We start from the raw sequence: 27,684 nt of genomic DNA on the forward strand, positions 1-27,684 counted from the left end.
GGAGGGCACGTGCTGCATTATAGCACTGAGAAGCACGGCTTTTTTAGGGGCAGAAGGATGGGGAACTTGCAAACGGCGCCCGGGGGAGGTTGATAGCGAGCGAATTTGTCTCAGCAACACGTTTTCCTCCTTTTCCCTCTTCTTTCCTCTTGTGGGAACCGGTGGCCGCTTGTTCCCGCGTGGTTCTGCTGAGGAAAAGGCGATGAAAGGGGCAGTGTGGGGAGAACAAAAGGGGACATTAAAAACCAAGCGGTTCCCGGAGGAGAAAGCGGAGTGCTCCAAAGCAGGCTCCTTGGAAAGGGAGCACATGAGTCCCATGGAGGGGAAAGGGGAGCCTGCCAAATTCCCCCCTAATCCCCTGGACAACAGCAGCCCCTCCCGCGCTCCAGACTTTCCCTTGTTGTGCTCCGGAATGGGGGTTTTTGCAAACTCCGGCATGCCGGGAATCTTAATCAGGGCCTTGTTGGTGGCGGCGCTTATAAACCCGAGCGGAGGCGCGAGTCCAGATCTTGCCCTTAAAAAACCCCCAGGCGACAAAAGGCGCCGGTGCAGAGGGGAAGCGGACGAGCCGTTCCCATCCTCATTCTGTCCCGGCTGATGGAAACCGCCCGGGCGCGCTCCTGTAAATGGCACTTTATCCCGGGGAAAAGGCGGATCCCGTCACCGCGACCCGGCTCCGTCAAGCTCRTGGGCCGAGCTAGGGAGAGGGAGCGACGCTCCGGTGCCGCTGGTACCGCTGGGGTGATGGATAACGGGGATGATGGATGGGAATCCGTGTGCTTCTCCCCTTCTCGTTTCGTATTCCAGGGAGTCGGCGCTCTCTTCCCAGTTGGTTTCTTGGTTTTGTGCTTTGGAGAGGCAGCGCAGCCCGATTCATTCTCCTTTCCCTGCGCATCCGTCCCCTGCATYGCCCCTCTGCGCCTGGGATAAATTCCCACTGATTTCCACTTGGAAATGCCAGTGGCTTGGGAGGAGAGGTGCCCCAAGAGGTGCCCGGTTTTTGGTGCCTGGAGGATTTGCCGGTGCCACCAGCTTCTTGCCAGGGACCTTGGCCACAGGGCAATGCAGTGGGTCAGGGCTGCAGCACCCCGCGGGTTTGCAGCATCTGCAGGGCTTGTGCAGCTYGTCCTTCCCGACACGTTCCAGAGGGCGTTTTGGGGGCAGCAATGCCAACACTCCAGTGTTTTTTCAGTCGCTCTTCCAAGGAGCTTGGGCTGGAAAGACAAGCTGGCAGTGGCAGCGGCGAGCTGGAAGGGCCCCTCTCCTCCCAAGCTGTGCAAACCCCGCGGTGCGCATCGGGCGCGCAAACAACGGCCGCATCCCGCCCGGCCGTTCCCCCCGGACCTGGTATTCCCAAAGCAGGAGATCCGTGGGCTTCGCAGGTCTTGGAAGTGCAAAAATACCCGTCAAAACACTTCTTTTTTCGGCCCTTGCTAGGTCAGTAGCGGCATCAGGCAAGTGYGGGCAAGGAAGGGGGGATATTTAAGCCCCTCAAAGCGAGATTTAGCTTGCTGCAAGACAGCTCTGACAGGAAGGCAGGCAAAGGGCAGGCAGCTGGGACGTGTTGTTGCATCCTCCACCAGCTGCACAGGGAGGAAGAGGATGGTGCTCTTTGCCCATCCGCGCTGCCTGTTGCTGAGGAAGGCATTGCTGCCCGTTTGCTCCGAGCGAGCTTTGCGCTGCGCTTGGCCTCGTGCTCTGGTCTGGTCTGCACGATGGGAGAGGCGCTTATTGCAGCTCGAGTGTGGGAGTGGGTTAGAGCCCAGCAAATCTGGGCTTGTTTTCTCTTTTTCTCTCTTTTTTTTTTTTTCAAATTTTTTGGACAAATAGCTGATTCTCTGCAAAATCAGTTTGGGGGCAGCCAGCGCCATCTGCGAAGCCCTGCCAAATCTGGCGAAGAGTTAGAGCCAAGAAAGAAGGAGAAATTAAAAAGCCTGGAAAGGGTCCATTTCTGGAGCCCCTTTTCAAAACAAACATTTCAGGTCTTTCTTTCCAAATGATGCTTTCTGTTGACATTTGCCTTCGTAACCGTATCCGTTTTTCGAAGGGTTTGGAGATGAAGATGGGCAAGTGAAGGGAACCTCTTGGTTATGGGACCAAATGCACTTAATGACCAAATGCACCTAATGGGCAAATTCAGCTAATGACCAAATGCAACTGATGACCTAATGCATGAGTTGCCTGTTGCATCCTGCATGAGTTGCATCATTGCAATAATGATAATTACTGCATTAGTAATTAGTGCATTTTTAGAGGAACAAATTCCTGCCTTGCAGGAGGGGAATATATTCAAAGGACTTGTAGAACAGCAAGACTCGTGTTGGGTTTTTGGTTTTTGCTTTCCGTGTGGGCAGGTCATGCAATCGGCGCTTGCTTACGTGCGTCCGTGTTTGCAAGCTCCGTGGCAGGACGTTCTGGGGCCCCAAAGGCCGCTTTGCAGCCGTCTGCATGTGCGTGGGCTTAAATGCCATCGTTTCCACCCCTGAACCAGGGAGGAATAAATGCAATTAAAGAAAAAGGGGGCTGCATCAGCAGCTCGCCAGGACGGAGGGCAAGCGGGCGCGCGAGCCGCTTGCTGCTCCCGCCGCATCCGCTCGCCAGCCGAGCCGGTTCCCCCTGCGGCTTTTAGGCTACGGCCGCACAAATAAAGTAGGTAACAAGAGGCTTTCAGGTCCATTAGAAGCACAGGGGGAAGCAGTCAATGTGAGCTGAAGGAAGCCGGCAAAGGATGGAACTGTCAGGGCTGGAAAAAAGCGCCGTTCCCAGGCAGTGAGGAAGTGCTAATTAAATTAAATTTGAGCTTGCTGCCACTCATCCCCGGCCAACCTGCAGAAAGTTTTCCTAAAGAAAGGAGAAGGAAGGGAAGGGGGGTGTGCTGACTAAATTATTTGCTGCAGTTGTTATCGCGCGCGGGTATTTCTGCATCTGACAGAGCCCTTTGGAGCTCCCTTTTCTTTGATGCTGTGATTGATTCCCCCGAGGGACGGGAGAATGATACCTGGGGAAGCAATTTAGGATTATTTTTAGCTTTGCCAGCACCGAGGGGGATTCCATTTAGATCGCTGAGTCCTGCGCGCGTTAACCCCTCGCGTCCGCCTCCCCTGTGCCAGAATGGGGGAAAACGGGGTGCTTTTGGAGCTGAGAAGCCCTCTGGCTCTTCCCAAGCTGGTGCAATCCAAGGGGAACCGTGATGTGCTTCCTATGCAATATACGGTGCTGCCGAGTGCAACGTGCGCTTGCAAGGAGAGAGCGCGGAGCGAGCCGAGCGCTCCTAGAAATAGGAAAAGGGATGAAGGGAAAATGCGTTTGTAGCTCATAGAGTGAAGTGCTTGGGACAGGTAGGGTACCAAGGGGTGCTCCTGTTGATGGCCATTCCCGGAAAAACAATTGTTTCGGTTCAACATTTCGAAATGTCACTGGGTTTAAAATCCGGGAAAATATTCCGGCCTCTTTGGCCGCAGCAAAAATCAAAGCGTTCTTCTGTTTGCTCTAGGGCTTGCAGGTTTATCGCTGGCCTAAAACAAATGCAAAAGAAAGGTTACGAAGGAGAAATTGTTTTAAATGCAAAAACGTCTGATTAAAACCCACAGCAAAAAAATGCATTTGCAGAAGGCGAAGCTCAACCTCCACCGCGCTTTTGGAGCCCAAACGTGTTGCCTTTGACTTAGGAAGGGCTCTTGGCGACTGCTCGAGTTGTATCAGAGGGCGCTGCTTGCTCCAGGGCCACTGTTTGGGCTCTAGCATGCGGGAGGAGAGCRGATCTCACCCTTGGTGGCAACGTGCATGTGTCTTTGCAGCAGAGCTGCTTATTTTTGCCTTCCCGCTCGCGTGGCCCCCACGCGCCCGCTCCCCGCTTGGCCTTTGCAGCGCATTACCCGCACAGCGAAGCGCCCTCTAATTGGCCACGAATTGGTCCCAAAATGTCAGGGAAAGATTTATTTCCCGGCGCAGCCTCCCCAGGTGCTAATTTTGCCTTCCGCGGGCCGCCACGTAATGGCAGCGGCGCACAATAGCTCTGAGCCCCTCGTCGCAATAGCGAGCTCTAATTGGATTGAAAGGATTTGAAATCGTTAAAACCACATTTTCAGGGATAAAAAAAAAAATAAAATGAGGGCCCCCCACCTTTGTGCCTTCCTCTTCCCCAAGCCTGAGCACCCAGGTTTAATGAGCAGCTCGCTGATGACGTCCTGGTAATTGCACTGTCAGCAGAGGCGCCTCGGAGCGGTCGTTGAGGCTCCACAAGTGCCAATGTCTCCAGCCCCTGCGTCCGGATGAATTTCCAGTGTCTGGAGATTCATTGCAGTGGTTTTGGCCTCGTGCATGCTTAGGATGCTCGCAAGTGTCTCCTTGGTGCAGCTTGCAGGCCTGGCTCTAGCCTTGGTCGCAGAGATGGTCAAGGGTTGGAGACCTGTTTTATATCTCGCCAGCTCCGAGCATCCTCGGATGCTTCTGTTGAGCATCCTCGGGTGCATCCTGGCATTGTCCGTGCAGGGAAAACGCCGTGTCCGGGTGTAATTCGGCCGCACTCGTCTTGTCGCCGCCACAAAAGCAGCAAATCCCCCCCAAGGCGGGCGGCGCGCGGCGGTGTGCCGCTTATCTCCGTGCAGCAACCTGGCGGCGGSAGATCACAGCTTAATTAGCTCGCGTGCTGTCGAGAGCAAGATTGTACGGCATCGTCCGAGAAAAAAGGGGGGAAAAGATTGAAAAAAAAAATAGAAGTAGGAAGAGATAAAGTGGGAAGGAAGGAGGTAACCTGGGAGTGAACGGCAGCAAGGAGTGTGGTTTGCACCTTCTGCGATGCTGAAGCATCCATTTAGGTGGACAAGGGAAGCACGAGCGCATGCTGGGATGCAGCTCTTCCCAATGGATCCTGCAAGGCCTCTTTGGAGCGGAGTCACTTTGAGAGCGGGCGGCGGGGAGCGCGACAACCGTCCCCCTTCACCGCTCCAAGTGCTCTGCAGATCAAAGCCGCAGAGACAATCGTGCATTTGGAGCCGAGAACATTAATTTATATCCAGAGCTTTTTAATAAATATATATATATTTATTAAATCCAGTTCAGCCTGTCATCTCGAGCTGGTTCCATTTAATATCCAGCCCTTTGCCTGGCAGATTTTTAACACTGTAATTAGCGTGGATGGCTCTTAAAAGCCTTTGCCAGTATCTCTGCGTTACCGCATCTTCAGGGCCCTCCTCCGGGCCCCTTTTTGATATGGTTATTCCATTTGTAGTTGTTTATTGTACCCGCGGAGACAGATTAAAGACAGGAAGGAGCCGGCGGATTGTTCCTATGGGCTCCTGCGAGGTAGGGAATAAGCGCAGCCGAGCTGAGACCGTGGCTGCCGAGCAGAGGTGGCTTCTGATGCCTTCCCGGGTGTGTTTTGGGGTGCTCTCCCCTTGATTTGCAGGGATTTTGGAGCTGGGAATGAAGTAGGCTTCAACCAGGACTATTCCAGAGGTTTTTGCATTTGCTGGGCTCCCCCTGTGACACYACGATGGTTAAAAAAGCAAAATAGCAGTTTGGGAAGTTTAGCAGGACCGGAAAAGTTGAAGCCGCCTCGTAATGTCAAGGTGAGCAAGGTGATGGTATTTAAGCCGGAGATATCCGGGCCTCAGGATCTYGGATTAGTGTCAGCTCTCATGTGGCAAGGGGAAATTAGGCATGCAGAGGCTGTCTCTGTTTATGATACGGGGTTGTTAGGCGCTTCAGGTACTGTCATTCTTATTTAAGGATATACTTAAGGATTAGCGGTAAGAAGTCCGGCATTAGCAGGGGCGCARTGAATGCGAGCGGGCTTAGGCTCCGAGGGCTTATTTTTGATGATCACCGCGCGAGCTTCTTGAGCGGAGATGAGCTCCAAGATGGGGGGAGCGATCCATGTATTTCTGCAGGAAGAGGAAAACCTTTCGCCAGAGATTAGGACTCGGCCACGGCGGCGAAAAGCGCCGCAACTCCCCAAATCTCGCGGGCTGCGGGCATTTTTGGGGGCTGGAAAACCATTTCCCATGAGCAACACCCCTTGGTGTGCAGGAGAGCAGGCTGCAGGCGGAAATTGGGAGGTTTGGGGGCTTATTCCGAGGTTTTCTGTGAAACTTTGCTGAGTTTTGGGGATAAACATCCCTCCAAGGAAGGGCCCTTGGCACAAGGCGGGTGGGTGCCCGCCGCTCTCCATTACTTATGCGCCTCCTGGAGCTGAAACAATTGCTATTATCCCGCATCATATTGCATGACCTACATTTTTACTTGAAAGCCTCCAGCTAATAATTAGTTTGAATTGCGATTTATAAATAAACGCATTCATATTCTGGTTTAAAAAAAAGGGGAAAAAAATACACGTGCATAAGCAAGGTGTGGGAGCGGGAGGTGGGGGAAGCAAAAGAGCCTCTCGGGGTAGCAAATCCCCACCTCGCTCTGGCAAACTCTGTTTTTTTGGGGAAAAAAATGRGGTTTTGCTTGTTCTATAGGTTTGCTTGGCAAGTGAGACTATATGAATGTGCTGGGAGTGCACATGGATGAGCTTGGCCTGTCTCCAGGGGTTAGTGCTCGTGTGGCTTTGGTGGTGGCACCCGCTGGGTGCTGTCCTGTGTGGTGGGGCCTCAGGTGCCGTTTTTACCCAGCAAAAAAAGGCAAATCYTTCCTTGGGTCTTGGGCGATTCCATGCGGCAACGTGATGCATAAAAACCCTCCCTTTTCTCAGCTTTTGTAAGATTTCTGGTCCGTTTTGCGTGCCCTTAAGCAGCCCCCCAAATGGGAACCGCCTTTGGGAGGTTTATTCCTATTTATCACAGCAGCCTCGTGGGCGCCGGGTAGAAATCCCTGTATCTGGAGATGCTATCGAGGAGCGTCGCTCTTCACGCACCGCTTCCCGACGCGGAGCTGGGCTCTCCGGCCACCGGGGTTATTTCTATGGAGAACCGAGGGCGGCCGTGGGGGGAACCTGCACTATTTGTCTCTTTTTTTCTTAACGGAATTTCCAGCCGGAGTGACATTTTCAGCAACAAATAATCACGTTAGGAATAACTCATTTCAAGAGTGAGCCACGGCGAGGCGCTTGCAAATGAGAAAATCATACAGTGGCATCCTGAGAACATCCAGGTCCTCCGCTCCCGTTTCCAGGGCTGTTTCCCTCCCTGTCTCTGCTGACGGTCCGGCCTGGCCGCGTCTCGGGCCTCTCTTTTCAGGTGCTCGAATCTGTTTAATCATCTGCAAATTTCTCTTCCTCTTCCTCTGATAAAAAAYTAAGTCTTGGGCACTTCTTGAAGGCTTTTTTTTTCTCCTTCCTGCGCTCCGTGGGGAGTCAGAAAAGCTTTTCCCAGAGAAATAAAATAAATAAAAATTAGAGTTCAAAGGGTGATATCTCTTAAGAGGATGAAGGGGGCGAGCAGCAGAAGAAAACACATAGATTGTTGCAGAYGCGACATCAAAATGGGAAGCTATAAAGGATGCGTTTTCAAAGGTTTATACAGGGACCAAGCTGGTTCTGTGGGAAATGGGCAAGGAAAGTTGTTCCCGTCACTTTGCTTCCATGGGAATGTGGTTATGTTATGTTATTAATTTGTTAATTACAAGGAAGGCAGATTGCTCTTGGCTTAGCTTGCCAACCSATAGCTTCTCTCCAGCCTCTTGCACCCCTTTCCTGAGTCCTCCTCAGCTCCAGCTCCTTCCCTGGTTCCACCTAGGTGTCTGGTAGGATTTTTCCCAGGAAAGCAGCTGCTCTTGCAGTCCCTCCTTGGSTCAATCACGGGACGGTGCAATATGCATTTGTGTGGTGCCTGCACGAGCGTCCCAGGGCTTGCTGCAGCCTTCCAAAGCTGATTAAGGTGCAACCTGCAACGTGGGTGCTTATCATTTGCTGTGCAACCCGGAGCGGGATGGGCGCTCCTACGGCATCCGTAATTCCTGCAGCCGGGACGCTGCTCCATGCTCTCGTCCCGGCTGCATGGGGGGCTGAGCTGCAAAAGTTATTTGGCCTCTCGAGTTGGTCTCACGAGTGGCACCAGCTGTTGGAAGCGTTGAGGGGAAGGGAGGGCGGAGCGCCATAAATACCCGGGGGAAAAAAAAAAGGAAGGAAATGTGAAGTGGTCCTTTAAAAAGGAGCCTCCCGAGCCCRCAGCCCGAGCCGCGTTCCCTCAAGTATTCAAATGAGATTGCAGCATCAGATTGGTATGCATTAGGCTGGTCTCAATGAAAATTAACATGTAATTGCTTCAAATGAAGTAAGTGAGGAGGTAATCTGTTCTTAAATTGGATTCGCAGGATTTTGTGGTACCATAATGCAGCTGTGAAATGAAATATTTTTTAAGGGTGATGTCCTCAAGGGGAGAGGGGAGGCGGGCACGACGGGACGTGCACGGTGGGTGCATCCCCTGCCTCACCTCGCGCTCCTGATCCGCAGCATCCCGGGCCGCTGGAAGCATCTCCAATGGCCTTTAATACCCAGCACTTAATCCCGTGCTCTCGCTGGGCAGCTTTCCCGGCATCGCTTCCCATCCGTGCCCTTCATCCCTCCTTTCGCAGCGCTCCTTGCGGCCGCTCCTGGTTCGCGTCGCAGCTTCCAAGGCACAACCGCTCTCGGGATCCTTTTCCTCGTGCCAAGTTAAGTGCCTTGTTTCCTTGTGCATTGCAGGTAGAGGAGAGTATCAGCAGGAGCTGAACGTCCCCGACTCCCTGGATGCTCCCCCTTTTCCGTGTTTCCTTGCCCCGTGCGCTTGCCGAAGGCAGCTTCCCGGGAGTCGTTTGCAGCCCGCCGTATCCCGGGCAATGAACCGAGGTGGATCTTTCGGAGCCCGGCGTGTTGTTATTAATGCAATTAGCGCGAATCATTTGCATGTGCAAACTTTCCGTGGAGGCAATCAGGTGCTTTGCAAACACGCGCTAACTCGCCTTCCCTGCAAAGGAGGCGCCAGGAAAAAGCCTTTCCGAGGGCAGGAATGAAGGGCAGGGAGAGGATGGGCTCTGCTGCTGGGGCAAGAGGCTGTTTCCATGCACCGCGGATGTAGCTCTGGTCTTTATCCAGACCCTCCCTGCAGCTTTTCCAGTAAATACACGCGCCAGAACGTTTGCAGCTTCTAGGGCTCCTATGGGGGAAATTATACGGAGGCAAGGAGTCTCCCCAGACTGGTTAACGAGGGACCCCGTGGCATCCTAAGCGCGCCCTGGAGCTGCTCTCCGGCGCTCGTCCTTGCTCGCTCTGCCCCTCGGGGCAGCCCCGGGGTGGCCGATGGGTCCGTGCTTTGCTGCGGGATTTATGATCACCCTGTTCGCGCTGGAGCATCGATATCGTAGGAGAGCGGTGGGACTCGGTGCCTGCAACGGGACTGAGCCGTTCGCAGCCTGCCCTTTAATCAATCCTAATAAATARCAATAAAAAGCGATAAGCACGGGGATAAATGCAGGAGGCGACGCTGCGGGCTGCCTGGGTTCATCGTTTATCGCATGGGGTGGTTGGCGCCGGGGCGGCGAGCTCCTTGGGAGGCTCTSCCAGGTTTGTGCGACCCGGAAGGGCCAAGACGCGTCCGTCTCCAACAGGGAGCTGCTCCGGACGGTCTGTCCGGATGGGGCTGGCGGGGGAAGGCGAGAAGCTCACTTGAATGCAGGGCCAGGGAGCACGCGGAGGAGATAAGAGGAGATTGGGAGCGGGTGCTGTGAAGGGCGAAAGCACCTATTTCCCTGCCGCCTCATGCGTTACCTGAGCCCCGTGGCTCTTCAAAGGCGCTTAAATGCCTCTACGATAGCGGGAATGCTTGGATTACACACTCGCTGGCTCCATTATTATCCAGGGATCTCCAGGCTGATGCATTTCACCCCCAAAAAAGTAGCGTGGAGGAGAGAGGAAATCTGTATTTTTAGTTCAGCCTGCTTACCGGCCCTCTGTGGTAATCTCTGCGGAAGRGATTGGTCCGAAAAATTCAATCCACGTCGGGGTTTTCATTACCCTGGGCTCCTCTCTGCAACGTGGCTTTAGCATTAAAGGTGCTAAGGAGAGTGGACAGTGTCTTTTTTTAACATTGCTGCTAAATGTTGCGTTTGCAGGAGCCTTTCTGGTTGAACGTAGGGAAGACAGGGGCTAAATATCCCCCTGCATTTGCTCTGAGAGCCCGAACGGCAGAGCACAAATAGGATAAAATAGGATAAATAGGATAAAACCTTCTTTGGGGATGGGCTGTCAACTTTTGTTCTTGGGGTCTGCTCAAGCTGTAACGCAACCGAGACCTGGGCGAGCCAGCAAGGACAGAGATCTTGGTGTGCAGCCCAGGGTGAATCTACTGCCTTTTTATGTAGCTACTAAAACTCTGCTCACGTGGAATTTATTATTATCGTCATATCATTAGAGAACAGCAGTCAAATTGCTTAATTTATCTGATGATGGGCCAGTACTTTGGGTTCTGGCCTCGAAAATCCATCTCTCCTCGGCAAAGCGCCGCGATGGGCTTTCCTGCTCCCTGGCTCTAGATGTTTTGTGTTGAGATGGAGCCGGTTGTGGAAAGGGAGGATTTGAGCATTGGGAGTGCAAGGATATGGGCTCGTTCAGTACTTTCACCTTGGATTATTCCGGGCTTGTTGTCCTTATCCGCCTAGGTGGGGATCTCGTTAGTTCATCTGGAATCAGGAGGCACTTTGGTGTCTCCAAGTCTGAAGGAACTGCAGTTCTTTGGAAAACCTCACGGGCCACCGTTTGGGCTGGATTTTGGCGCTTGGGATCTTGTGGCCGATCAAGTGCTGGTGTTGTCCTCTTTGGAGAACGACCGAGCTTGGTCTTTGCAACTGCTGCTCGCTCAGAATAACGCGCCCGGGAGGTAGGGGATGGGAAAGGTGACGGAGGGGACAGCACGAGGCTAACGCACGGCCTCTGTCTCTCCCCAGGTGCTCCGTGGATAACCGAGTGACGCGGGTGGCCTGGCTCAACCGCAGCAGCATCCTCTACGCGGGCAACGACAAGTGGTGCCTGGACCCRCGCGTGGTGCTCCTGGCCAACACCAAGACGCAGTACAGCATCCAGATCCAGGACGTGGACGTGTACGACGAGGGGCCCTACACGTGCTCCGTGCAGACAGACAATCACCCCAAGACCTCGCGCGTCCACCTCATCGTGCAAGGTAAGAGGGAGGCACGCGGGTGGCGAAGAGGAGCTGGGTTTGGTAGAGCAGCTTCCGTGCAGTCTCCTTGTCCCGTTTTTGCCCGGTTTTACCCGTAATTCCATCTCCTCCATCCTCATCCCGGCCGTCCCGCTCCCCCTTTCCCAGGCGCTCTGACCCCTCTCTCCATCCCTCTGCCCTAGAAGGTCCAGGGCAATGGTGGGGTCTTTAGGAGAGTCCTGTTGGAGCTGGACAACATCCAGACCTTTGTATTTGCATTTACTTGCCTTTCCTAGAGCAGATGCTGATAGGGGAAGAGCCATTTCCCCAAATATTCGTTTATACTTGTGTTTTTGGCGTTTCTTTGCTGTATTTCGGTCTTTGTTGCTTCGCTGGAGGCAACGCTCACAATAAATTTTGTGCTGGGGACAAAGATGCTGCAAGAGGGACATACGGGGACCGGAACGGTCCTGGTGCCGGCAGCCTGCGGGGGGATTAATGGAAAATTTCTAATCCCTTGCTTGCAGCTCCTTTTATTTTTCCCTCCCGCCGCGYGGCGGCCAGCAGCCTCTTAGCACGCCGCGCGGTCTCGAGTATTGGAATTTCATCTCGGGCTAATTTTCCGATGCTGATGGGCGTATCGATCGGGAAACCAGCTGGGTTAAAAAGGCATCGCTCTCGCGCACGGAGCCGGCTTGAGCTAATCCGCCGTCGATAGGCCCGGCCCGCRCGGTATCGGCAGCCTAATGAATGGGAGAGGGGAGGAACGGGGCTTTTTCCTTCCCTTCSCTGCCCTTCTCTTTCCTCCTGGAGCAATCAGGAGTTTGGAAGTTGCTATCAGGCCGTGCCGGGTGATTTATCGCGGCTCCGCGTGGGATTCCCGGGGGAAGGAGCGCGCTTGAGGCTACCCGGGTTGGGGATGCTCCCCCCAGGGAGCAAATCACTTAAAAATAGCAAGGAACGGGGCCTGTTTCTATTAGATTGATTGCGTTGGTGGCCGAGATCCCAAAATAGGTCGGTGAAGGCACCTCTGGAGCTAATTTAGCCCCTGTCCCTGCGCCGAGGCAGCGCCGGCGCCTGCAAACACGTGTGAAAACCTCTGACGAGGCAGATTCTTCGGTCTCCCCGGGCCATCATTCCTCCGGTTATAATTAGAAAACGCACAGCGAATATCTAACTTAAACCTGCTTTGTTGCAAACGCGGTGGAGTTTTTCCCAGGCTGGCCCCAGCGGAGGGAAGGGACCATTGATCAATGTCCCCTTTGCGGCAGCCTCTCCCTGCCTGCAAGGGTGTTAACTTTGGGCACGCGGCGCTTTTGGCTCCTGTTTCCACCCTCCTACCTCTTTGCCCCTGCATCGTCCCCCTTCTCCCCATTCCCTGCGGGACATTTGGGCTCTTTGAAGGCCCGTGCGCCCGTGTTTCTGGGCTTGGGAAGGGAGGTGGTGGCATCCAGGAGGCCGCTGGCTGCAAAGCTCTATTTGTCTCGATMAGAAGCTGTCCCCGAGGCGCCGGCGAAGCGCTGCCCCTGCCTTGTAAGATGCATTAAGAGAAGTTGCCCTTATCTCGGCGCGGGGAATGGACTCGGCGAGGGAGGCTCGGTGCCTGCCGGAGTTTAATCTCACTTAGACACACGCATTTGCATGATAGGAAATGGTGGAATTTGAGCGCCTCGGAAGAAAAGAAGAAAAAGGGAAGGGGGAAAAAAAAAAAAAAAAAGGCGGCGGGGGGATATTAGCGCTTGGCTGTTTCTTTATCGGTGTCCGTGGCCCCGTCTGGCTCTCGCCGCTGTCACTGCAGCAACTCGTCACCTCCCTCCTTTTGCTTGGTGCAAATGAGTTTTCCCTCGGCCGCGCCGGCCCCGGCTAATCTGCAAACCCCGGGCCCCGTTTGATGGCTAATTACCCGGGGACCCGTGCCCGCGAGCGCCCCGACCAGGTGTGCGCGGGGAGATAAAGCGKCCGGCGCGCTCGTCGCTCCCCACGTGCCTCCGTGCTCGCTCCCCGTGCACCCGCCTGCTCCCTGCTCTCCGGTCGCGTTGCACGTGCCAAGCTCTGCCCGCATCCTGCGGCTCCGACGGGAGCCGTGCGGGGATGGCGGAGAGGAGCCAAGCGCGTCTCGCTCCCCCTGCCCGGCACCGCCGGCCGGCGCCGAGTCGCTTGACCCCCTTGCAGATCGATTTAACATCTGCGCGGCAGAGATAATAATTGTCCCCCACTTGGCGGGGGGGTGGCGACGAGGATTAATTCGTTAGTGTCGGCAGAGGTCTTTGAAGACGGAGCGCGCTCTCGGAGAGCCGAGCGCTGTTATTAATTAGCAATTATGTCACGGGCAGGGGAGAGAGCAGGGGCTCGCCGTCCCCGCYGCGTTGCTCCCGAAAACCGGGGCGCACGGATGGCGGCGGCGGGCGGGGAGGCCGCCGTGGGGCTCTCTGCAGCTCCGGGGGCGCCGCAATGCCGGCCGTGCCGCGCGCGCGCTCGGGCTCGCCGCAGCGCCGCGATGCTGCAGGGACCGCGCGCGCCGCCGCCGGCATCGCCATGGCAACGCGGAGCATCTTCCCGTCGCCGCGGCGGGGGACCRGGGACGCGTGCGGCGCTACGGGCGGCTCCGGGCCCCTCGGTGCCGTCCGGGGTGGGTTTTATTGGCGTGGGGCTCCCCTGTCCTAGCGCAGGTTCCTCTGCAGGGGAAGGATTTAGGGCSCTCCCTGCGCGCCGTTCCAGATCCTTCTGCCGGGCATTTTATAGCATGTGGCTGTTGCGGAGCGATAACGGTTTATATTTATATGTCATCTTTCATGGGGAAGGATCCCGGCACAGGCCACAAATCATCCCGCCGGAGCGGGCGGGCGGCGCGGCGCGTGCCGCGAGCGAGACGGGGCAGAGGAGGGGTCTCGGAGCCCCCCAAGGGCACCACACGGCCCCGTGGCAACGATGCCGTGTGCGCTTTGGTGCTGCCTCCCACGGAGGGAGTCCGAGCCGCTCATCCTGCCCGCTTGCATCCCTCCTCCGAGTGCTCGGGAAGGTTTCATGCCCAACTTGCTTGCCCTGAGCTCGTGCCAAGCGGCGGCTTCCCGGCGTGCCGAGTGAGGGATGCGGCCACCACGACCTCCTTGTCTGTCCTTCAAAGGGAGCCCCTGGGTGCCCGAGGAGCCGGGCAGCTCCGCCGCAATCTGCTCGCCGGCCGCTCCTGCCAACGCGGCTCCGGCGGGAGCCGCCTGTTTGGAAACGCGAGCGGCAGCCGCTCATCTCCCATTCAGTGCTTTTCTCCATCATTTGCTTTATTAAATATTGATCTTTGCCGTTGCATTATTAAACCCAAAGGCCGGGGCATAAATTAGGGGTTGGTACTTTAATCGGGCTCATCTTTGGGATCGTTAGAGGTGATTTTCTGCATGGTGCCCCCGGGGTTAAGTCCGGAATGGGACTGCGGATTGGCGTGAGCAAGAGATCAAGTCCGTGCCCAAGAGGACTTGCTTGTTGGAGGCCCCTTCGGCCAYGTCTCTGCAGTTGTGTTGCCCATGTGCCACCTGGCAGGTGGGAACGTGACCGTCAGGAAGCRCCAGGTGTCTTTTCCAGGCAGCGGTAGCTCGCAATCCCGGCGGGTCCTACGTGAGATGAGTTTGGTCGAGCCTAGACAGCGCCTGTTGCCCAAACATCTCTGTGATGTGCGGCCGTACGCRGCAGCGTTTCCTCCTCCACGCCAAGCCGTGCCAAGCCAGGGGACAGAAGCGGCCCCAGCCACGGGGACGCGAGCGGCTGGAGCGCGCGGTGCCGACCTGCCCTTCCCTATCACGGAGCCGCACGCGCGGAGCCCGTGCCAAGCGCTGGCACCGGCACCATCCAGGTGTCCGGGCAGCRCGGCGCCGCGAGCCTGGCGAGCTCCAAGCAAAGCGCCAAATGAGCGGCCTTTGGGCACCTTATCCGAGCGGGCAGCGCGGCTCCGGGCTCCTGGGAAGAGCGGGACGTGGTTGTGAACACGGTGCTGGAGATAAAGGGAAAGCCAAGCGCGCGGCTGCCGCTGACGAGCTCAAGGACAGACCGGGTAGTGATGTTTGTTGCGCTCGTTTTGCTTGGGCTTTGCACCAGGAGGTTGTCTTAGCTGCAGCTGCGATTGCAGCAAGTGGTTTAGCTTGGAAAAACCAGCCCGTTTTCCCCCAGAATGGCACAACCTTTCTCGGGCTGGGGCCACAGATGTGTTCCGCATGCCCGAGCGCCGCAGCCCGTGACGCTCTCGCGCTTTGGCAAGCGCTTGTCCCCGCTTGCGGAATTAATGCCTCCTTCGCGGCGTTCTCCATCCCTATCTTCTCTTCTCTTTGGCTGAGCCGGGGTGAAAAACCATTTTTCTGCTCCCCTGGCAGCGGGGCTGTGTAATCGATGGGCTCGCCAGGCTCCCGGAGGTGAAACCTCGGTGCCCATCGCTCCGTGCCCGGTCGCGCTCCGCGTGCGCGCGCCGCTCGCGGGAGCGATGCGGCATCGCCCCGGCCACCCGGCGTTTGCGGCGTGCGTGTTTCCATCCGCATCTTTCCTCCCCTGGCAAGCGAGCGGGAGTTTTGCTTTGTTTTTCACACTCCTTTTGGCTTCCTCTCCCTCTCCGTGGCTTTCGGGCACTTAAAACACAGCGAGGCCGCGGCGATTACAAGGCTTGGAGAAGCGGCGGCGCTTCCCTGCCAGCGAGTAATTGATTTATTAAAGACATTGCGGCGCGTCTGTGGCTCAGCCCCAGAGTTCCCTTGGAGCTCGCTCGGAAATCCGGGCGGATCCCGCCCGGTCGCGAGCGCCGCGGGCGGCATCAGCTCGTGCTCCCCACGTGCTCCCGCAATTTCATTCCCGTTTGATGATCCCCGTAAATATCCRCGCTCGCCGGCTGCGGTCCGAGGCGTGATCCGATTTCATAGTGTTTAAGAACTCTGACGTGCTTGTTGGCCAAAGGGAAAGGCGAGCTCTCGCAGCTGGAGCCGCCGCGAGGAGCGAAGGTGACGGGGGATGGAGACAAATGGGCTAGATAAAAAATAATGGAAARTAACTTAATTAAAGAGGGCCGAGGCGGGTTAAACGCGGCGATGGTTTTGAATCGGGGAGTCGCAGGCGTTGGAAACGGGAGAGGAAAGGAAAGAAAGGCTGCCCGAGCGGCCTCCCGAATGCATAGGCAGGAGGAGGAAGAGSGTGAGCACATCGGGAAGAGCGAGTGCTGCCCAAAAGGGTGGGCATTGCAAGMGAAATGGGCAGGGTAAAGGTTGCTTGGTGGAGAAGAGCTTCTCTCAGGTCCTCTTAGCTCCTCCGAGGGACCCGCAGACAGCTCCAGGGTGGCACTGGGGAGAAACGCGATGGATGGGCTAGCAAGTCGCTTGCTAAGAGGCACGTTCCCGGCGGGAATGCTCAGCATCCCAGCGGATGCCGGTGGGCGCAGGCCTCCCGCCTAGGAGGTAGAGCCCRGAATGGAACCAATTCTTTGCACCCTCGCTGCTCAGTTTTGTGTTTTTGAGTGCTTTTTGAGGTTAAAACCGTGGGTTTGGGGCCGGTTTCCGTGTTTCTGGAAGCTCCCCTGCCTTCCCGGGCGCGCTCCGTGCGGGAGATTAGTGTCAGTGCGCAAAGGGGAATTGCAAACACTCCTTTTGTGCTCGARTCGGGGCGAGGCGGCACACGAGGCGCCGAGGATAAGAGGCAATATGCAAGAGCACAGTGTGTTTTCCATGGAAGGGAGATTTATTTTTCTCTCTGTGTTTTTAAGCCTCTAGATGGATCATAAAAAAAAAAGGCTTGCATGCACAGAGCCTCTCTGCCTGAGATGGCCAAAATGTAATTTAAAGAGCATCGCTTAAACTAATGCCTCACTGCAGAGGCACCTGCCCTATATTCCCTGGAGGTGCTGGTTGCACCTTGGAGTTGACTTGGAGTCGTCTCTGACGAGGACACTCGAGCTCCCGTGTCCGTGCGGGGCTAGTGACGGATCCGCGCGCTCCCCATTCCCGAGGCTCGCGACCAAGCAGGGAGAGCCCCGGTTGAGGTCAGCGGTGACATCAACAGGGCTTTTCCCACTGAAAAACCCCATGTTTTCAGTGCAAGTCACGATCACCTCCCATGGCACGGCCCAGCAGAGCAGGAGAAGGTCAGACGTCCTCCCGCATCCATCGGGAGATGGTCCCGGCGCACCCTGAGATCCCGGATGTGTCGGGAGAGGGCGGGAAAGGCAGGAGGAGTGGGAGGGGAGGCCGGGAGAAGCACCTCGGTGTCAAATCCCTCGGCGGCCCTTCCCGATCTCAAGTCGACTTGTAATATTTTTCCCGAGTCCGCTCGCTCCCGTGTTTCGCCCTCGGGAGCGCGCGCGGCCCCGCTTCTCGCGCAGCCCTTAATTAGTTTCTGGCTGATGACTCCTCCGCCGAGGATCCTCTCGGCGTGTCCCTGCGATCTCGGGGGGCCGGGGAGACATCTAATAAAGACGTCCCGCCTTTGGAGGCGATGCCTTCGACGAGCTTTGTCTCGGCGAGCCCTCCGTGCGCCGGGGCTTTTCCCACGGGAATTGCATAGGGAATTGCCGTGGGAAGCGCTACCCACTCTATGGCACCTGTCTCGTTGTGTTGTACTTTTAAAGAGTAATTGCCATTAGTTTAATAGTTTAATTAGTTTAATATTAAGGTCCTTCTCGTTTCTGGGTGTCTTCCTACGGGGCTGGCTTGTAAGGGATTGCAGGTCAGGCATTGCCCCGAGTCTGCGCCTGCCTTTGGCACGCTTGCTGCTGAATTAGCACCCACGGTCGTAGCACCCTGTAAGACAAGGAGGTGTCTTCTGGGTGGCAGGTGCAAATGGGAGGCATCGGAAGCTCGGGAAGCTGCCAGGCACGTCAGAGATCGCGCGCGCTCCGCTCCCCCTTCCCTGCCGCCGAGGAGCTTTGGAGTCGCTCTCCGTGGTTGCCTTTGATCCGGAGCAGATGTCGCTTGCGTGGGAAGATGGAGGTTTCCGTGTTTTACGAGGGAGATGCCACGCGGTTGTAGCCTGATGGGGACGGCGCTCGCTTGGCTGTCGTGCACCCTGGAGCGCAACTGGAGAGCGTTCCTATCTGGACACGGATAGGGAAGCGCCGGTGTCCCCGTGCGCAACTGGCCGATCAATCCCGGCCCAAACCCTTCCCTACATCATAGCCCCGCTGCCCCATTGCTGTCTAGGGCATTTTAATGCAGACTTGTGCGGGGTGCATATCTGCAACCACTTATTTATAGAGCTTTTTCTCCCCAGCGTGGTAAAAGGCTTACGATATACCTGTTACGTCTGGAGAAAGGCATTTTGAGCAGTTCGTGCGGTTAATTATTCAAACATTTAATTAGCATACAATAACTGTCGTGTTAAATCCTGCCAGCGCACGTTTAATTTAAGGGTTAGCTAAAGACTTCGCTCCCGTCGTCGCTCTCTTTTGCTCTCCGGCCTCCCCTCTGCCTCCTCTCATCCGACGGGGGCCGAAGGAGATGCCTCAAGACCCACAAGTCTCTTCCCAGGGCTTATCCTGAGTTAACCCAGCCCTGCTATCCATGTCCTAGTCCTGTGCATCGTCCCAGAGTGTTTTCATGGAAGCAAACCCCTTTTGGCGGGATCTTTGTGCCCTACGTTGTCCCATCCCGGAGTCCCCGTCGCTCGGGGAACGTCTGATCCGCCCTCGTCCTCTGGAGCCGGTGCGCCTGGACCTGCGGAAATCCGACTCCCAGCAGCCCTTCCCAACAGAGAGCAATTCATTACCCACCTTGATTTCCACTTAAAATGTACTTTAACTACACTTCCACCTGCAAACCTTAAATCACCCTCCTGTTCACCCCAAATCCATCATTTTTTATTTTCTCGCCCGGCGCTGGCATGACATAATCCCTTGCCGAGCGGCTCGGAGCGCTTTGCGGATCAATAAATTCCCTACGTGCGCGGCAGAGGCAAGACGGGCAAGGCCGCTGCAGCCGCTCTGGCGTGGGGCGCGAGCCGGGGCTCGGAGCCCCGTTTCTTCCCGCTTTCGCCCTTCTCCTCCATCCCCCCATCTTCCCCCTTTTCCCCCTGTGTTTTACACCTGATATAATGTCGGGGAGCTGCCGCTCGCTTGGGAGAGGTAGCAGCAGGAAGGCCGCTCCTCCTTCACRCACGCTTTGAGACTTAAGCTGCAATTTCATGTTCCCCCCTTTCCGTGTCCTTGCAGTGTCTCCGAAAATCACCGAGATCTCCTCCGACATCTCCATCAACGAGGGCGGCAACGTCAGCCTCACCTGCATAGCCACGGGCAGGCCAGACCCCACCATCACCTGGAGACACATCTCGCCCAAAGGTAAGCCCAGCTTCTCTCCTAGCTTTCCTAGCGCGTCGCCGTCTTCCCGAAAAAAGGTTTTTCCCTTTTTCTCCGCGCTTGCTGCCATCCGGCAGGTTCCTTTCCCYGGGGAACCGTTACCTGCGTGCGAACCAGATGTTCCCGTTTTCCTCGGGTCTTAGCTGCTATGGAAACTGAGGATGCGCCACGAGAGGAAGAGCGAGCTCATCAGAAACGACCCGCGGCGCCGGGTAACGCGCAGCAGCGGCTCCTACCCCGCGAGGAGGCCTTCTGCTTTGGAAACTCAGCGAGAGCAAATCTCTTTGAGTGTGATTTGTGTATTTTATGTATTTYGATGTGCCTGCGTGTGTTGGCACTTTTAGGTGCCGAGCTTCTCTTCGCATCCCACGGCTCCGAGTTATTCTGGTGCCCGTCCCTAAAGCGGGRGGAGCTGCTCCCGCTCGCAAGCAGGTTCTGGTCACTCAGGTGTTTCCATAGTTACTGGGCGCTTTATTTGTTTTATTTTTTTGGGTGACTCGCAGGTTGTCATGGCGATTGCCACGGTGCCGGGCTGTTTTTCCYGTCCCTGTGGGCAAAAGCTGGAATTTTGGGCCGAGGAGGAGCAGCGCGGGGCAACGCTGACTCTCCACGTGTATTTATCCCAGCCACAGAAACGAGGCGCCCGTTGCCTCCCGTCCAGCTCCTCGGGTTCAGAGCCCACCAAGGTCCTTCTCTCCATGAGGCTCTCCCGTTGCTCTTGGGTTATTCCTGTAGCGGGATGGATTCCGGTGCATGCCATGGACAATGTGATGAGTTGGCTTGATGATGTCTTGGCTTGTAAGGAGGCTAATGGGGAAGCCTTCGCGTCGGGAATCCCTCTTAGGATTGCTCTTGGCGATGAAGGCTGTGTCATATGGATGACGATAGGGATCCTATGGAGCCGYTTGGGGCTTGTTGACAAGCTCGCCTGCCGTGCCGGGGGTAACCGCGCTTCCCGCGCCGACGGGAGGAGACATGCAGCGGGCACGGGCCCGGCGCTAATCCCAGGTCCTACGCGCGCTTAAGATAGATGAGACAGAGCGGCCTAACGCGGCGGGGGGCTCGGGAGATCATCTGTCTATGCATCCGCAGCGGAGCAGGGAAGGGAGCCTGGGAGCAGCCCYGTAGATTTGGATATGTCGATGCCCTCCGCGTCTCGGCGCGGCTCCGAAGAGCCGAGGGCCGCGGGGTTGTCTCCTGACAACCGAGTAGYGGCCACGTCTAAGGGGAAAGGAGAGGCCAACGCGACGGAGACCTCGCGAGAGGCTCCGGCGCCGTCGGCAGCTCAACCGTCCCCTTGTTTACTGTTGAAATAATTACTGCTTTGCCATAATATTAGCTCTGAGCCGTGACTCCATTACCATTATCGCCGGAATATTACCCATTTATTATCTCCCAGCAACCCTGGAAGATGAACACTAGGCTTCAGAGACCAATTGTTTTACAACAGCCAGGATCTTGGTGTGCATTGTTTAATGAGGTAAACTACATTATAGCCGGCATTAATTTGGCTGCCGGGCGCCGCACTCCGTCATCGCTAACCTGTAAATCTGCCGCCGGGTTCGACGCACGCGCCGGACACGCCGGAGGTGCCGACGCCTCCACGGTAGCCGGGAATCGGGAAGCTCGTGGGTTTCTTCCCGGCGCTGGGTCCGGAGGAGYGGGATCCGACGGCATCCAGGGCCTCGGGGTCTTGTCGGTTTGGGAAGATCCTCGTGCGCCGAGCGCTCATCCGCGGCCGGCCGCGTTTCCCGCCCCCATTGATGTGCCCTCGTTCCTCCCGCTCTTCCGGAGCACTAGGAGATTATATACTTCTCTGGATGTATGTGTATATAAGTAACGCGTTTGATTGCCCGCGTGGTGCAAATGAACCCGCTGAGCTGATTTGTTTGCACATTTGCCAGTGCCGTCCTTAAAATACGCCTTTTAGTACAAAAATAACCAGACCCCTACCAGCCTCAAATGAGGCGATGTCTTCCTCTTAAGGAAAGGAGAAATAAAACCCTCTGCGCTTCGGCATCTTCCCTAAGCCCAGCTTTGCAATGTCGTGCTCGCCCTCCTGGCCGCAGGCGAGCCACGGTGAGGTCGCCCACACGGGTGCTGGGTCCCGGTGGTGGCCGGGGATTGGGGCCGCTGGCTTGTGCCGTGGTGTCGGGGAGAGCAGGGGCTGTGCACGCGACAGGGGCTGTGCAAGCAAGAGCGGCTGTGCAAGAGCGAGGGGCTGTGCAAGAAGGGATGTGCAAGAGCGAGGGGCTGTGCAAGAGAGAAGGGATGTGCAAGAGCGAGGGGCTGTGCAAGAGAGAAGGGATGTGCAAGAGCGAGGGGCTGTGCAAGAAGGGCTGTGCAAGCGAGCAGGGCTGTGCAAGCAAGAAGGGCTGTGCAAGAAGGGCTGTGCAAGAAAGCAGGGCTGTGCAAGCGAGCGGGGCAGTGCAAGCGAGCACGGTGTGCGCCCGAGCAGCACTCCCGAGTTGCACAAACACGTTCCGCTCCAGCCAGACTTTCTGGCAGCTCCCGGTTCCCGGAGGCCGGTCCCGTCGGGGACGTCACCAGCGTCCTTTGGCCCTGCCCTGCGGGCACCCCGGCTTTGCGTGGATTGCTGGCTAATGGGGTGGAGCTAGCACGAGTGCCTCCTATTAATGGGGCAGAATATAAACAGAATGAAGCCTTCATTTCCCGGGCAGTGATTTCATTATTAATATACTTTACAGTTCACAGGTTGTTCATTTGCTCCCGTGTTTTCTCAGCTGGTGTAATCGGCTGCTCCGAGTGAGAACAGTCATAAAATTTCCATTTCCAGTCGAATGTGCGTCCAATTCGCCGTGAAATGTTCTCTCTGTCGTGAATATTAAGCGCGTGAGGAGTCAGTAGCCGCGGGATTAGGCAGGGCAGGTTGCCAGGCCCCGCTCCCGCCGCCGGGAAGGCGAAGGGCGCTCGGAGCTCGCGGGGAGCGGGCGAGGAGCAGAGAGGAGACGGTGGCCAAAGTGGTGGCCAAGGAGGAGAGAATGGCAGAGAAAGGTGCAAAATCGCAGGAGGCGGTTTGGGGCTCCCGTGGCGCCCTAGCAAGCGAGCCAGCACAGGGACCCGTTGCGGGCGGACGCGCCGGGAAGAGCGAGCGGCTCCCGTGGAAATCCCGCGGGTCGCGCGGCCGGCYGCTCCGTTCCCTTCCGCCGCCGCCGTCCTCCGTGCCGGGAAAAGCTGCCTCTTCCCCTCCCGTCCCTTTTGCTGCCGAGTCAGGATAATGATAGTCTTATTCTGATCCCCTGAACTTGCCCATCTGCCCGGTGAAACGATGGCCATTCCTCTTCCTCCCGGCCTCTGTCTCTCGGYCTCTTTTGTTTTCCTCCTCCCGCAGCCTAATTTAGAGTGGCAGCAGTGCCGGAGCCCGTGGCTTCTTCCCCTCCTGCCGCTCTGATTTACAGCGGCTTTTCCTCCCCTGCTATAGCGTTTGCCAGCCCCGGCACGTGCCCGGATCCCGTTTCCCCTCGCCCCCGGCCGGCGCATCCGTCTCGCCGCCCGCCCGCCCGTATATTTCCCCGGCTCCTCTCCATAAGCGGCGCTATCGCCAGCGCCGCTCCCGGAATGGAGACGTCAGCGCCATAAAGCACGAGGGGACAGCGCAAGGCCACTGGGCTGGAAAATAGCGCGTCTGGAAAAATAAAGACGGGATAAAGATGATGGAGAGGCGCGAGCGGCCCTCGCCCCGCGGCGCCGCGCGGGCTCCCCGGGACACGGCGTGCGGAYGCGCAAGGGAGGCCCGGAGCGTTTCCCGCTGCCGTGGATGCATTTAGGCCGCTCCGGCTGCTCGTTTCCCCTCTGGCACCTCGCCGGCACCGCGACGCTCCCCAGGGCACCCCATTGCCACCCTCCGGAGAGCCGCGCGCCCAGGAGCGAGGGCCCAAATTCCACCAAGCGCCCGGGGGGAAAACACCCCTTGGCTTTGACTTACGGCACGGCGCGCGCTTGCACGGGAGCAGCAGCGGCTTCTGCCGCCGCGCGGGGCCATGAAAGATGAATGAGGGCCGCTGCCGGGAGAGGGCACGCGGGAGGAGCGCTCGCTGCGGCGACGCCGTCCTCTCTCACCTTGCGAGCGGCAGCGCGGCGGGGGACGYGGCCGCGTGCCGGGAGCCCGCGGGACGCGGCGGCATCGCGCACGGATGTGGGCTCCTCCATSCGGAGCGGCTCCGGCGGGAGCGCGCCGGAGSCGGCCGTGCCGGCGGGCGGAGGAGGAAGCCGCCTGGCTCTGTGCTTGTAATAATATGTGGATATCGTTAAGGAGAGCGGCCCTGTAATGAGCACTAAAGCCCTCTTTTGCACGAGCTGACATCACTCAAGTGCTTGGCGAGCTCTGGCCACTTGCGGCGCCGCCCGAACGGACCCCGCTCCTCGCTTTGGCCAAAGGAGGGGCGCGTTGGTGTCCGGGTCCATTTGGCACGGTCGGTCTCGTCCCAGCCCGGAGTGGCATCCGTGGGGGCTGTCCCCAGCGCTGTCACCACGGGGCCGYGGCGCGCGTGGCGCTTCCGGCGGCGTCTGGGCGCGTGGCACACGGCAGCGTTTCTTCCTTCGATGCGCTTGGCTTCCGAGCCAGYGGTCCCTTCAAGGGTGGCTGGTCCCGGACTTGTTTTGTTTTGTGCCTCTAAACCTTCATTTCCATAATCCCTTTATTTCYTGCGGAGTTTCTCCTCGTGAACAAAACAGCTCGGTGCCACCGGGTCCGAAGCCGGCGTCGCGCGCAGCCCGACGCACAGGGCCGGGATCGCGGCTCCGGGCCGGAGCACTTGCGGATTCGGGAGCCGCCGCCGGGATGCGAGAGCCGAGCACCCCGCGTCCCGTCGCGTCCCGTATTTATGGGCTTTAGGAGCTGTAAGGAGTTGTCCGTGGTGCCGGTGGGCGCCGTCGCTCGGAGGCGGGAGCGCCACCGTGTTAATTTTTATTGCCAGAAGCAGCCGTAAATTGATAGGCGCGAATCGCCGCGGGGGCCGTAATTAACCGGCTCCTATTTCCCCTCCAAAAGGAGCGATGTTTCACGCTCCTACTCGGACTCGGCCGGAATCGGCCGCTGTCAAGAGCGGCCGTAGCCAGTATAGAGATTTATAGACCTTGGAGGTAAATATTGACTAATGGGCAGCTTGGCTTAATGTTCACCTTGAAGGGCAATAAATTGCGCTATTGATTGAGGCCCGCTGTCAATATTTGTATTGTTGTAAACATTTTAATAAAATTATCTCCATAAAATATCCGCGCYCTCCAGCGGGTCCCAGTGCTTCTGGCTCAGGGGGCCCAGAAGCGGGTCCACGCTTCCCGGTTCCCTCGGTTTTTCCTTGCTCTCTGGCATCCCGCGCTCCGTAGGCACCGGCTCTTGCTTCCAACAGCATCATCCCGCGGGACCCGGTCCCGTTCCCGGTGCCGTCGCGTAACCCGGAGCCGGGCGTGCGCGCAGCGCGTCCGCCCGTGCCCTCCTTCCATCGGCAGGCAGCGCTGTGCTCCCGAGCAGCCGATTCTAGGTCAGCCATAAACGGGATTTATGTATTTTTTTCCCCTCCCTCTGCTTTATTTCTCTTTCTTTCTTTCTTTMTTTTTGTGGCGCGCCTTGCTGCAGGACAGGCGGGATCTCCGAAAGGCAGTTTTTGCGTCTCATAAGGGTGTTGATTTGAGGATGGYGCCTGTAGATGCTGCCCTCGGGTGCTGCCGCGCGCCATCCCGGTGGGAATCGCATCCGTGGGCTGCGGAATCAGCAATTCCGCACTTAAAACGACCCACTTTGCCCCCATCCATGCGGATGGGCCAGGGAGGAAGCAGAACCCCAGCAGGGTCCGTGGCAGAGGGGCACGGGGATTTAGGGGCCCGGGGMTCCTCTCGGAGCCCCCGGGACCCGCGGTCGCTCTCCGTCCGTCGGCGCTCCGTGCCAGAAACAGCTGTCCGGAGCTAATTTATTTCCTAATGCTGCAGCAATGTTAATTTATAAATTACACCGGTAATTCGAGCTGTTATTAATTTCAGCTGGTGTAGGGCAAGCCTAATTAAAATATGACACCAATTGCCACACGTACGTAGCCAGGACTGCCGTTGTTTAAAATTTACGGGAATAGGAAGCGTGACAGCGGCCTCGGAGACGCCGCGCGCGGTCACRAGAGCGTCCCGGGCGCCGCGGGCGGGATAGGGACCGAACCGCGTCCTTATCGGGCGATTCCCGGGAATACATTGGCCAAGCTCTCCTTTTTTCCTTCCCCCTGCAGCCGTGGGCTTCGTGAGCGAGGACGAGTACCTGGAGATCACGGGCATCACGCGGGAGCAGTCGGGCGAGTACGAGTGCAGCGCCTCCAACGACGTGGCCGCCCCCGTGGTGCAGCGCGTCAAGGTCACCGTCAACTGTGAGTGGCCCGAGGGCCCCGCGCCGGGACCGCTGCTTCCCGAGCAGCCCGTGTTTTCCCCGGTTCTTCCCTGCCTCTTTCTGCGGGCTGCGTGCCGCTTGGCGCCTCCTCCTCCGCGCCGCCCTCGCTTCCACGCTGCACGGATGCCCTCTGGGGAGAGGGAGCAGCGAGCAGTAAATAAGGCGGATTTTTTTCCCCCTAAGAAGGGCAAAAAGGGGAGCGAGAGGAGAGGCGAGGGGGGCCCGGCGCTCACGGCGCACGCGCGTCTCCCCGCAGACCCGCCGTACATCTCGGACGCCAAGAGCACCGGCGTGCCCGTGGGCCAGAAGGGCGTCCTGCAGTGCGAGGCCTCCGCCGTGCCCTCRGCCCAGTTCCAGTGGTTCAAGGACGACAAGCGGTAAGGCCGTGTCCCTCCGCGGGGTGGCGCGAGCCAGGCGGCCACCGCGGGCGGCTCCAATGCAGCTGTGGGGCGCCCTCGGAGCCATGGGTTCATCAAGCGGAGCGGGGGATGATATTRGAGGGCCGGCAGCTCCCCGGTGGAACCGGGTGGTCCGCGAGAGGCGCGCGCTCCGAAGAGGAGACGGGTGACGGGTTTGGGAGCGTCCAAGCCCCAGGGCAACGCGGGAAGAGCCCCCGGGAAGCCGTCCCCTCACGCGCCCCTTCCTTCCCCGCCGCCAGGCTGGCTGAAGGACAGAAAGGGCTGAAGGTGGAGAACGAAGCCTTCTTCTCCCGGCTGACCTTCTTCAACGTCTCCGAGCAGGACTACGGCAACTACACCTGCGTGGCCTCCAACCAGCTAGGGAACACCAACGCCAGCATGATCCTTTACGGTGAGCCCTACGGTGAGCCTTTCCGCGCCTCCGCCGCGGCGACCGTGCCGGGGCTTTGTCCCCACGCGTCCATCTCTGTCGTTTGTCTCCGTGGGAGAGGTGGCATCCGGCAGAGCCGTCCCCTCTCCTTGCGCTCCGGTTCGCGGGTCCGCGGCACGCGGGGAACGCGGAGCCGGCATCRGGTTTCCGGCGTCTCGGCACGATGAGCGCACCGCGACGGGAACGGTCGTGCCGTTTTCACGGGAAGAGGGGATGGATCCGAGCGGAGCGTGGAACCGAGCGCGCGGCCTCAACGCTCCCCTCGTAGTTGTAATGAGTTTGCCGGAAAGATGCCGAGGGTGCAACACGGGAGAGGCTTTGCACCTTGATSCGGGAGCTGTTTTCTGCGCGTGCCGGAGGCGCGCTCGGAGCGATGCGTCCATCCGATGCCGGTCCAGGAGGGCTCTCCTTGCTCATTGCATTTGTCAAGTCTCTGCATGGTGGCCCCTCATACAGAGCAAAAACGTACCTTTGTAGCCTGTCCGGTTATCCTTGGCCTCGCGCCCAACGGCCCCGCGGCGAGGGGCGAGGGTGAGCCAACGCGAGCATCCTTATCTTGGAAATGCCGGGGCCCGTCGTGGCTCCCGGGATCGGGATCTTCCATTGCGGGAGAAGAGAAGCGCCCTCCTCGYTAGGGAGGGAGCTCTCGGCTCTCCCCTTTCTAACCCGTGGGACGCGCGGCTGGCACGGACGGGCAGGGCAATCGGCTGTGCGAGCGGCCGTGTGTTGTGTATCTGCCCTTCTCTCTCTCCTTCGCGCTTGTAACCTTGTCGGGATGGCAATGCCGGGCGGGTTAACGCCCCCGCGCCCTCCTCGAAGGCGAGGACGGGGACAAGGCGGTCCCCAAAGAGCCCCGTGTGGCAGCGGCTCCTGCGCCTTAACGCTGGCTTGTTCTTTAATTTTTTAGAAGAGGCCACTGCCGCTCTGACACCCCGGCAAGGTCAGTAACGCGGGGCCCCGCGGCGCGAGCGCTTCCGCGCGCCCGCTTCTCCGCGCTCRGGGACAAGCCCCCGTCCCCGAGGCGCTCGGTGGCTTCGGTGCCGTCCTCGCTCCTCCGGCACGGC

General features: G+C 57.9%; 1 protein-coding gene across 1 annotated transcript in view; it reads left to right on the forward strand.

The window, feature by feature from the left end:
• Nucleotides 1-27,684, forward strand: part of LOC112947281 (protein CEPU-1-like) — a 47,010-nt gene that overhangs the window by 18,605 nt on the left and 721 nt on the right. The window contains exons 2-8 of the mRNA XM_026039332.1: nt 10,579-10,716; nt 10,829-11,096; nt 19,240-19,365; nt 25,617-25,751; nt 26,028-26,148; nt 26,430-26,593; nt 27,528-27,560. Of these exons, the coding sequence (XP_025895117.1) occupies nt 10,579-10,716; nt 10,829-11,096; nt 19,240-19,365; nt 25,617-25,751; nt 26,028-26,148; nt 26,430-26,593; nt 27,528-27,560 (985 nt within the window). The remainder of the gene's footprint in view (nt 1-10,578; nt 10,717-10,828; nt 11,097-19,239; nt 19,366-25,616; nt 25,752-26,027; nt 26,149-26,429; nt 26,594-27,527; nt 27,561-27,684) is intronic.

The sequence above is a fragment of the Nothoprocta perdicaria genome, unplaced genomic scaffold (genome assembly GCF_003342845.1).
Source record: "Nothoprocta perdicaria isolate Ctin4 unplaced genomic scaffold, notPer1 scaffold_228, whole genome shotgun sequence".
Lineage (NCBI taxonomy): Eukaryota > Metazoa > Chordata > Aves > Tinamiformes > Tinamidae > Nothoprocta > Nothoprocta perdicaria.